The sequence below is a fragment of the Lepisosteus platostomus genome, chromosome 6 (genome assembly GCF_059453375.1).
Source record: "Lepisosteus platostomus isolate fLepPlt1 chromosome 6, fLepPlt1.hap1, whole genome shotgun sequence".
NCBI lineage: Eukaryota > Metazoa > Chordata > Actinopteri > Semionotiformes > Lepisosteidae > Lepisosteus > Lepisosteus platostomus.
Genome location: NC_142616.1, coordinates 29,643,459 through 29,655,612, shown reverse-complemented (window position 1 = coordinate 29,655,612; position 12,154 = coordinate 29,643,459). Strand labels below are relative to the sequence as shown.

Here is a 12,154-nt window from a genome sequence, read left to right as displayed (position 1 = left end):
CTGATCCTTGCTCAGTTTTATTTGTGGTGCAGCTCTGTCTGTCCTTCCTTTTTTGTAATGTAACAACTTACATCAGAGTTGTCTGCTGCAGGCTTGAGTTATATCTAAAAAGACAGTCACTGGCCTTTGCTGGTAACACCATTGGTAATAAGCCATTTTAGAATTATGGAATATAAACCTAGGAATCTGTTAGGGATTGGTGTGTCATTTGTATTTAAAGCCAAATGGCCATACATTTGTTCAAATATGTAAATTCAGAAGACGGTTAAGTTTAGGGCAGCTGTTGTCAATGAGTTTTACAGCTCAAAAAAACATTGTCTAAAAATGGGGCATTTTAAATGCACCGGCCTCAGACTACCTGGTACTGCTTGAGACACATTAGTCACACAAAAGATTTATTACATGTCTGACAAACCACCCACCAATTCATCAATGTTTCATAGACATGAAACCATCTGTAAACTGGTGTAAATATAATTTATTTTTAAAGAGCACATGCTGAGGGCAAAACCTTCCTTCTACCACTTTACAGAAAGAGTCTGAGAAAACAAAGGAATGCTTCATGTACGTCGAACTGTTTTTATTTTATTTATCCGCATCAGATAGGGCATAATTTTTCATACTGCAAAACGGAGTTCATTTTTGATGTGTCTGTTTATTTGAAAAGTTTTTAAATGTTTTTTGCTTACATAAATTCCCAGGTAATAATGCCATCCAAGAATCAGATGCTTTGCGACTGTTTATTGAGTATTTAATTATAATAGGTTTAGCTTAACCCGCTTGTTTAAGAGGTACAGTAGCCTCCTGGCCAAGGGTAGCTGCAAAAGTGGAGATGGGGTGCAGGCAGGATAAATGTAAAAGAATATGAGAAGAGGTGTGCGCAAGAGTTACTGTATATACAGTAAATATCGACAGTCAATAATAATTGTTATTGAAAACAGCTGCATGAGATTGGCTCATCTGTTGTTATCCCTCCTGAACTTCAGGTAAGAACTTCCATTTAAAAGAGAGTTGTATTGATTGATATACTGTAGCTTATTATGCTTAACAATATATACGATATTCATTGCAGGGGACACATGATCACAGGACACATCATTATTATTACAGTAAAAGAGAACAATTTCTTCTGTCTGTACAAACACAAATCTTGGAAGTTTTCATTCACACATTTGTGCTTGTCCCATTCTGCTTAGCAGTGCAGTATCCTTCTGTCAAGAGGTCTGACTCTAAAGGGTCAAGTTCCCCTGGCCACTGGCCCTGTAGACTTGTGGCTCCTTGGCATCAACTCGGCCCCATGCCCTGTAACAGAAAGACTGAAATTTTCCTTTTCTTTTACTTTTGCCTTTCCTTTTCCTTTGTCACACAAACATCTCTCCACACCTACAACATTCCAATATCTCTACTATTGAATATTGTCCTTTGTACTCTTAAATGCCTGCAATTAGTTTTGCTTTCGCTCTCATGAATCACTTTGAACTTATATTTCCTCTTCCTACCTTTGAAGGGAAAATACTCCATGATAATGATTAATAACACTTCAGCTACTGTAAGCAAGAAAGAAAAAGAATGCATACAGTATATATTATTCAACAATATCTTTATTGCCATTTCAGCAATCTTCTATGAAAAACACAAAAAATATATAGCTTATATATACTGTATGAGTAAGATCTTCATACTATAGAAATTAATAACTACAATATTAGCTTTAAAGTTTTATTTGTCCTTGTCTGAGTTTGACTTTAGATCTGATAGGGACAAATGCTTCAAGAAAACAGCCAAAAGTGATATTTGTTTTGTCAGATACAGTGGTCAGCATTGGACCTTGCAGACTTTGTTACATTACAAGCAATTAGCAAAGCAGAAGACCATTTATTGATAGTTGTATAAAAATCCACAACAGAAGTAAAAAATGCAGTGAGATATTTTGGAAAGATTAATGCTGGTCAGGTGGTACTGACTTTTTCAACATTGTTGAGTCACATTTTCATTTGTGATACTGCATGTAATGTAAATAATTATGCTGACTGTAATTCTGACAGATTAATATGAAAACAGTGACTGTGTAGAGGGCCATGATGAATGCTTCACAGTATTCAAGAATATGGAAATCCATTCATCCATTTCTAACTGCACTTTCCATTTCAGGGCTGCAGGAGAGACAGAGCCATCCCAGCAAGCAACAGCAGCAAGACAGGTACACACTGGTTGGGATGCCAGTCCATTGCAGGAGAGACACACATTCACACTTAAGGGCAATTTTCCCACTAGACAGAGAATAAAGCAATAATACACACATACAGACAAAGGCTGCTAGAATAATAAATAAATAATTATTTATGGTGAGAAGTAAAAATAAAACACTAGAAGAAGCCACATGCTGCACTTCAAGGAAGAAAAAATAAAGCTTTGTCTGATTTGATTACCATCAATATTCTGCATTTTCCTCCATATCTCGATAAATCTCTCCACAAAAACAATCTTAGTACATCTTGTTTATGTGATATGTAAATGTCCATAGAGCTGACAGACATGTTTAAGTTTGTACTCTTCTCAGCCCCATTTCTAGCTCCTCTGTTCATGTCATTTTCTCTGTTAGCTCTTTGGAGTAAGGTGACAGAAGTTTTATTTCTCTAAAAATCATGGAAAACCATTTAATCCTGTCAGCTGGAAGCTTTACCAAAGTAAAAAAAAGCCAATAACCTCTATCTAAAAATAAAACTATCAAGGTATCTTTCTCAAGGCTTTTCTAACTAAAATAAATGCCTGTAAAGCATTCATATTCATACGTGTATGCAACACTTAATTGATTAATTAGACAATCCGTTAACCAATTGTGGCAGGTTGCCCTGAAAAGGGGCACAGTAAGAATGGGACTGACACTAGAGGCACTTTGTTCACTAATTCTGCAATAATCATTAACATCAACTTTATTTTATGCGGTACCTTTCAGTACATTTTAATTGGGCATGAATGTTCAGATTGTTGAGTTTGTATACGAGTTTGTCTGTTTGCTCATCTGTACACCTGTACACCTTTGTAGGCCCAAGAGGTAGTTTGACAATAGTAGGTTGGAAGTAGTGGGTCGTAGCAAAGTGATAACTTTGAAGAAGTCTTTAATTTGGGGAAACATATTTGCCCTGTTTTTTCTGTCTTGCTAAGTAAAGACAAGTAATATCCTGGAACTTAATTTACATCATTCTGAGGTGGAGCTCTCATGTGCGAAATTCCAGATCCATGCAGCCAAACAACAATAATGTCTTACTCAGAAGTAAGTGTTTGCATTACAACTTTTTGATCTGTATTCATATTAAATTAATTGACAAACCATTTAAAAAGATCCCACATCTATGGGGTTTTTGTCAGATAGACTAAACATAGACCAGTTTTATAACTCTTAAATACTTTGACACTAGTGTAGACTCAGAACCATCCACCTAGCCTTAGAGCCACATCGTTAAAAAATGTATGTCCTCTCAGAGGTTCAGACTTTGAACACAGTACATAAGGAAGTCAATGCTAAAAATGAGGCTCACAATCCACTCTTTAAAGAGCGTACATTTCTGACTTCTTTCCATCCTGACTTTCTAATTTATTAGTTGCTTACTTAAGCACAGTTATTGTCTTTCCCAGTTCTTTGGTGAATGAGGGAACTCAGGGTAATAAAAACCAGAAAGAATCCACATCTACTGAACTATATAGAACTATATATATATAATCTGTATGTCTGCTCTGAATGTTGGTTCAGTCTAAAATGAACAGTATTAGGGTTTTGTTTGATGGCCATACCTGGTACATACAGTATATCGTGTTATTTCTACTAATATACTTAAAAGTGGCCTATTTTTAGTTTTCATTTAATGATTTCCTAAAAATGTTTTAACATTGACTTGCAACAAGATTGCTATTCTAGAGAACTTTGAAAAAATGTCTAGACTCTGAACCCTAGAGTTACATACAGTATATAGAAACTCCAGAACAGATGTGTTTGTTTTTGTAGTTATGTGTTTCATATTAATTCATATTCTTTAAAGGTTCAGAAAATTATTTTTGTCACAGTAGATCATTTTGATGATGAGCAATATGAAATAATGAATAAAACAAAATCTTTAACCTTTTGGACTAGTAATTTTTCTTTTTATTGCAAGAATAGACAGCTTCACCAACCTGACAGAACCATGATCCTAGCACCAAGATAGCATAGATATGCCACTGTATGTTTCACACAAGCCTGGGGCAAAGTATCTTAACAAATTAGCAAAGATAAAGAATTGAGCTCATGACTCTAGCTGCATGTTTAAGCACTAACAGCAACTGAAAGGGAGCAGCCATTAATAAATATTTTAATGAAAGACTAGCGAAAAACTAATCTGACACAGTTTACCGCCAGTAATACTGTTTGCTTTCACACCAAAGCAGTAAAATAAAGCACTATAATATACACTATAATTTAGACTATTATTTACTCATATGAATGACAAGCATGTTTCATTAGCAAAACCTGTATATTATGTAACATACTGTCCAAAATACTCCACATCAACCAATTTCCATATCATTTCCAAGTATATCCTGTCTTAAGAGGGCACGTAACAAAACGGTTTCAATCCGTTTGAAGCCTCTTGTCCTGATGAGGGTTGAAGAAACCCAGAGCCTATCCTGGAATCATACGGTGCATTGAGAGATCAAGAGCATGTGATTGCTGTGATCCATCACAGGCCCGTGGAGAAAGGAAAAAAAGTCAGAATAGCCATCAAAGTGACAGGCTGTTTTTGGGAGGTGGAAAACCACAAAGATACAGACAGTATACAGTACGTAAACATGCAAGAGCCAGTAACAATAATTTCGTCCATCCATTTTATTCTGCAACATCTTTCATTCTGGGTCACAGGGGAGCCAGAAGCTATCCAGGTAAGCAGAGGGCAATAGGCAGAGTACACACTAGACAGGACACCAGTCCCTCACAGGGCAGAGACACAGGCACAAACACACTCACACCTAGGGCCAGTAACCTACCAGTATGTTTTTGGACTGTGATTGGAAACCCATAGGAAACCCATGCAAACGCATGGAGAACACAGAAAATTCCATATAGATAGCGCCCCACATCCAGGATTGAACCCAGGGTCCCCAGCACTCCTAACCACTGCGCCGATATGCCACCTGGTAACAATAATTTTCTTTTAATAGCCACTTCAAGACTGATGACAGAACACAAAGCCACAATCATTCAGAAGAGGAGCCATGTGGGTATTCAGCCCCCACCTCCAGGGAAACAATTGTAGAAAAAATATTAACAACTTATTAAACATTCATAGCGCCAGAGCCATAGTTGGTTACTTGAAAAATATATTGTGATCAAAATGTTTTCTGCTTTAATATTTAATGCAAGGAGCTTTGAGTTTTGTCTGTGCTATTTTGCCCTCATGAGAGCAGACTTGGTGAAGGCAGCATGGACAGTGAGCAAGATATTTCTCTCAGACTACAATCTAAAATCAGAGGACCAGCAGGAGGTTACAATGTCAGCTCCTCCAGAACCTGTTGTGTGCACTTTGAAACTTTAGAGGAAAGCCCTGAGTGAAATGGACTATAAGAAAAAAAGGCCCTGACTGAGACTCTGAGAAAGGGTTCCTGAGAAAGGCAGACTCTGGGAGAAGAAGGAACATGCACCCAAGGTAAGCTTGATGTAACAGGAATGGCTGGAGCTGGTCCTGTTTCCCGTGTAGGCCATATTTAGGACCATATGCAGATGGTTTAATCCAGAAGTGACTGGAAAAGGGCTATGGGGAAAACATGGTTAGGAATGGAAGGGATAGCGAACAGCGGGTGTTGCCAACAGTGAATCCAGGTGCAAAAGGGGGAACGCAGGCAAACAAGTCCAAAAGCAGTCCAAGGTAGGAAATCCGGGGCACAGTCCAAAAACCAAAACCAGGTGATTCATCCAAGACAAGAGGATTAAAAAAAGGAACAGGTTCAAGAAACTAGGAAATTAAAAATGGAGTGACGAAGCCAGGTGTTCCGAGCCCCGGACTCAGCTGGGTCAGGACGCTGGTAAGAGGCTATGCCTTCAAGCTGCGGATGTAGGGCAACTTGTCTGTGAATCCAGGGACGGGTGTACGCGATAATGAAACAAACACAAAAGGGTCGGGGCACCCTCTAGAGGAGGGATGACGATCGTACACTTGACTGACTAAGCATAGGCCTAATGCCACCAGCTGCTGAAACCATCATCGATGTACACTCGCTATGGCAGTGACGGAGCTGATTTAATGTTGAATGCACTGCAATAAGTGGGTTCATTCTGCATTCTGCAATCAAATCACTTGTAACTGAGCAGCTATCTTTCAGAATTTATGCAAGATTTAAGTTTAAGAGCATATTAAACAGAAAACAAGTGCAAGTTTGTACAATGTGATTCCAGTTTTCTCGTTACATAGGTAGAGAGCACAGGAAGTCTTCCTGGGTTAGATCAGTGTCAAGGATGCATTCTTTCCGGACTCTGTGCAGACGACACAATCCAGGGTAGAATGAGGAAACACTGTGAAAAAGGCATGCAGGATACGGGAATGAAAACGGGGGGGGTGTGTCCATGAAGTGCTGGTGGTCGGGGGAGGTGTGGCCGAGGCAAACAATTCAGGGAAGAGTCAAAAGGGAAATCCAAAACAGAGCAAAAGTCCAAGGCTAGGTGATCCATCCGAGACAAAAGATTAAAAAACCAGAACCAGGTCGGGACCGGCAGGGGAAACGGGAACAGGAACAGGAACATAAACTAAAAGCTTAACGGGGCCAGGCACATCCAGGTCCTGGGCTTGCTTGATGCGGGAACCAATTTAGAGCCTGGAATAGCGTCAGCATCTGGCTTTTAAGGGGGAACTGAAAAGGGGCTGGAACAGGGAGCAGGTGCGGGAGATGAATAACAAACAAGGAAGGGCTGGAGCACCCTTAAGAAGAGGGGTTTGCGATCGTGACAGTGCCCCCCTCCTTTCCAGGGCAGCTCCGAAGTGCTAAGCAAAAAACAAGGAAAAATAAAAAACAGGATGGAGTCCAGGCTGCCAGAGTGCCGTCCGCGGGGTCCAGGTTTCGGCTCTGCATTCTGTCAGGATGTGGTCTTTCTGGACCCTATGCAGACAACACAATCCAGGGAAAGTGAAGAAAACACAGGGAAAAAAGGCATGCAGGAGACGAGAATGAAAACAGGGGGGCGTGTCCATGGAGTGCTGGTGGTCAGGGGAGGTGTGGCCGAGGCAAACAATCCAGAGATGAGTCAACAAGGGAAATCCAAAACAGGACAAAAGTCCAAATCCAGGCGATCCATCCGAGACAGACGATTAAAACCAGAACCTGGTCAGGACCGGCGAGGGGAACGGGAACAGGAACAGAAACTAAAAGCTTAACAGGGCCAGGCGCATCCAGGTCCCGGACTCGCTTGATGCAGGAACCAATGCAGAGCCCCGAATAGTGTCAGCATCTGGCTTTTAAGGGGGGACTGAAAAGGGGCTGGAACAGGGAGCAGGTGCGGGAGATGAATAACAAACGAGGAAGGGCTGGAGCGCCCTTAAGAGGATGGGTTTGCGATCATGACAATCAGTTTGAGCAACAAATGAATAAGCAACCGCATAAACTATACACTAATATTACCAAGGCATTTCACATGTGTTAGCAGGAATAGGTTAACTCTAGAAATGTGAAGAGGGAAGTATGGTCTGATTGCCTAACAAATACATTCATCTACCACCAGTGATCTCACCCTCAATGGTGCCAGAACCTCACTGGGAATGAAGACAAAAGATTTCAGAAGGACGGAGAAACTTTATCCACCAGTTTAAGGTGAAGGAACCCCATTACAATTTTGACACAAGAAGAAACCTGGCAAATAAAGTTAGATACAGATTGAATAAGAAGTGAAGGTGAAACTTAGTCCAGTTTATGTCTGGTCCTGTTATTCTCCTACGGTTACATTCCTCTTTAGAATAGCAATTTACAGTTGGAATGTTACAGTGAAAGACGAGAATAATCAGTAGTTAACCTACCTCCATGACCACATTACTGTGTAGGCAGATCTACTTAAGTATGGATTGTAATATTAATGCTATATGTGTGTTTTGGAGTATGTGGTGGCATCCTGCAATCCATGGGGAAGAGAGAGAAAGGAAACCTCCCTGTTTACATAATGAATTAAAAAGAATGATTTAAAGCTCTATAGTTAGAATAATTAAATAATACAGCATACTTAAAAGTGTACAGTGAATACATTAGAATTACCTTTTAACAAATGTATATATTTATAACATTTCATTACCCTATACTATACTGTTCAGTAAACAAAAAATAAAATAGACAATAACTAATACAAATAATACAATATCACTGTACTCACAGTTACGGTGAAGTGGTCTGTGTTTGGAAACTGGATTCAGTTGCGGGTTCAGAAAACAAGCAAACAAGTAAACCAAATCATAGCCAGAAACAAGTGGAGATCCGGGAAGGATCGGAATGAAATACCTCAGAGAAACATGGAAACAAAGTAGAAACAGCAAGTCAGAATTGAAATCCAGAAGAATCACAAAGCACTGTACTGGGGCAATCCAGGAACACATGGGGAAAACAAGCACTGTTAAACGTAAGTGACTGGAGACCGCTAACACAAGTAACTAAGACTGAACACCAGAGGATGAAAAGGTGAGTCTTAAAAGACAGATGAGATTAGAGTTTGATGGATGGCACTGATTGCTGCCCATAGCATGTAGTCATGGCTACAGATTAAATGACAGGATTGGCATTGTTAGTGGTGCTTGTGGTCCAGTGATCATGGGTGTGACACACTTGAATACTTCCCTGACATGATTGCAATATGGATTACTTACACGTTTTCAATGAAAAATTAATCTGGAGCTTCTTGCTACCTGCTTGGGTGAAACAGACTTGCATGCTCATTCAAAGGCTTAAAATGCACTTTTTATACTTTTGTAATGTAGCTGGTGGAGAGTATTTGTTGATTTGCTCTTGTGGGTGTAGATGATGGATGTTTAAATGCTATCTTAGGGATGTGCTTCGTTAAAAGAAACAAGTTTATCATTTGAGAATTTCACTCCCACATTTCATAGGCATCTGTACAGGCTGGTATGTGTCACATTGCAGCTGGTCTAGCACCACTCCATCTCACAAGGGGAAAATTGTGCATAAAAGAGAGAAAAGCATTGATAGTACCATGTTGATTTTTGATAGAAATTTTAATTTCTTCCAATATTTTGTGGAATTCATGTTCCCTTTCATTATTAAACACTCTTTCTGTTGAATGCTTCGGTGTCTCCCAGTTTTCTTTCACTCCACCTGAGCTCTTAACAATTTAATTAACTTAATGCTGAATTAAGTATCAAATTACTTTTTATCACTGCTTTGGGGGATCTCAAGTGGCTCAACCGTGAAGGAGCACATTCAGAGCACACATGGAGTGCTGAGACATACACATCTCCAGTGTAAATTTGACTCAGTAGGTAACAGGGACACACATTCACCATGCAGCAATATACTGTATAATGAGTGCCACTGTGGTTGAGTTGACTTTTGATGGCTAAGGTGCCCTGGGACAAATCAGATTTTTTATAAAAAAGAAGAAATTGCCACTGGTTCACCATTGCTATACATGTTTGCCTTTCAGGAATATTCAGGAGTTCAAAATGTAAAAAGAAAAACATATATCTGCCAAACAGGAAAATGGATTGAAAAGCTTATGGTAGTCCCATCACACCATTCTGAAATCTAGATGCTGCAAATCTCTCTTGCAGCAGGGAACCTGGTCTTATGGAGAGGTGAAAATTCAACGTGTTCTAGACAGTGGTGCTGTGTGTACTCAGAGCCTGTGACAAAATCAGGATGGAATCCCACCACGTCATAAGACCAGGGCAGGGAGAGCTCTACCTGCCACATCTACACATAGCTCTTTGCAAAAGTACTGAAGGTTTTGAAAAAAGGAGAAAAACAAAATTAGGATTGTACAAATCTTGAAGTGTGAAGACAGGAAAGTTACGCCAAAGATGCTCACTGATTAATGTGTGTGCTAGGGACCTATAATAGAAAAGACTGTCCTCTGAGGAAACCCTTACATGTTTGGTTGCGTCAATTAGATTCCTTAAGGCTCACTGTCAAGACAGTTAGCTTTTCTAGTTCATTGCTTTGCATGAACATACTCAGAGATGTTCAACAGCTCCGGCCTGGTCTGCAATCAGAAGGCATTGCTAGACAGCTACTGAACAGGGAGACACATCAAGTTCACTGTGATGGGTGGCGAGAAGTGCTGAGTAACAAGATTTCTCCGTTTGAAATGAAGTTATCAGTATTGCAGAATGTGTTACATGCAGAGGAAATCAATGTAGAGACATTAGAGAAGAGTTTTCAAGTAAACAAGTTTCAGATTAGTTTCTCCCGTTTTCTCTCCCACACAACCCGCCGCTCTGACAGCTTAGTGTAACAATGTTAAAACTCCTTTCATTTCATGAAAAGACACTTGTGTGTGAATTAAATTGCCTTTAGGCTTAGTATCGTTGGTCTGAAATATTATTTCTGCTCCTTTAATGGCCCCATAACTCTAAATCATAAAGTCTTTAAAGCTTTGATAACAGATTCATTCAATTGCAAAGGCATTCTCATTTGTCTTATTCTAGGCTCCTTATACTACTCTGCCTAAGGCACAATAAATATTATTATCACTTAATTACATATGAAGGGGCACATTCATTTTTGGTATAAATTGTTGCCCACTATTAAAAATGCGGGGGTATGAAATCAAGCTATATAAGTTATGATGCTCATGTAATTTAGACTGTGATCATTCATCCTGTTGTGATAAGCATTAACAAGTGGTCTCTCTAAACCCTTCAGGTAAAGTTTTAGCATCACTTCACCTTCGCATGTTCAAGCAAGAAAGATAAGATACATGGCCAGAAAGGCTAAAGGTATATGCATCCTGGAATGCAAAGAAAGCATACGGAATAAAAAAAACACCTTGTTTCTTGCCCCAGCAATAAAACAGCACAGTTTTCTTCTTCAAGATGTTTGAGTTCCAGTGCTCACTCTAGTATTTGTTCGTGTAAAGCTCAGACCCAGGAATTACAGAAGGGTGAACAGGCAGTAGAAGAAATCATCTGGGTAATATTGTTCTCTGTTCACTGGTTTTGAACAGATGTTTTCAGAGAAAATGGCTATTTTCTCTCCTTTAAAATTTTAAATGGCTGTTTTTATTTTATATGACCATTTATTTTGGTAGTCAACCTCATTCTCATTTATATACGTTCTTTGTTCAGTCAATATTTGGCTGGAGTTAAATTTTGTTGTATAGAAGAAAATAAAAGGAAATTGTTAATGCATATTTACTAGATATGCAGTAAAACACCGTATTGATTTTATATATACAGCAACAAAAATAAAGAGAAACAAGGGCAAATCAGTCTGATTGAAACTTGCCTCATGACAGCCGGACACTATTTTTATTCTCGTCATCTGTGAGATTAATTGTTTTGCTTTAAGAATTAATGTTGAAAAATATAAATGTATTGCAGCATTTCTCCAATATACTAGTGGCAAAGTACACAGCTTATTATTCTGCTTTGTTTCTTTTGTTTTCTAAATGTTAGGTCACGTGCGCGAAATTTGTACTTTTTTACTTTGGCTGGAAAGCACAGTGTTTAAGGGCACAACAAAGAGAAAAGAAATGTAAAAATAAAACGGAACCGTGGAGAGGCAGGAGAGCGGAAAAAGACCCATAAACGTAGTGGGGGAACGGGGGATTAGCCTGGGCTCAGCAGTATAGGAGTCGAATAGAAACCAATGCCCTCAGATAGCAGATGTGGGGCGACCTGGATTCTAGGCGGGTCTCAGGACATTCGAACATCAATGCTGAGCGAAGGTGAATGAGTGACCCGGAAATATATAGTCCCAGAGAGAGAGACACCGGAAGGAGAGCAAAGCACAGGAAACTAGGGACAGGACAGAGTAGGAGTGCCCTCTGGTTGCAGAGGGCATGACAAAAACAGTAGATTGGGTTATAGTTTAGATAATTCTCATTTAGCCGGTACTGTTTACATTCAATAATACACTCACAATTATGGAAAATCTATCAATGTCATGTGTCCTTCAGTTATGCTCATTTTCTGGT

General features: G+C 39.4%; 1 protein-coding gene across 1 annotated transcript in view; it reads right to left on the bottom strand.

The window, feature by feature from the left end:
• Nucleotides 1-325: 325 nt before the first annotated feature.
• plpp4 (phospholipid phosphatase 4) overlaps nt 326-12,154 on the bottom strand; it is a 71,828-nt gene continuing 59,999 nt past the window's right edge. Inside the window, exon 7 of the mRNA XM_088635242.1 lies at nt 326-1,302. Within this exon, the coding sequence (XP_088491368.1) occupies nt 1,238-1,302 (65 nt within the window). The 3' untranslated portion in view covers nt 326-1,237. The remainder of the gene's footprint in view (nt 1,303-12,154) is intronic.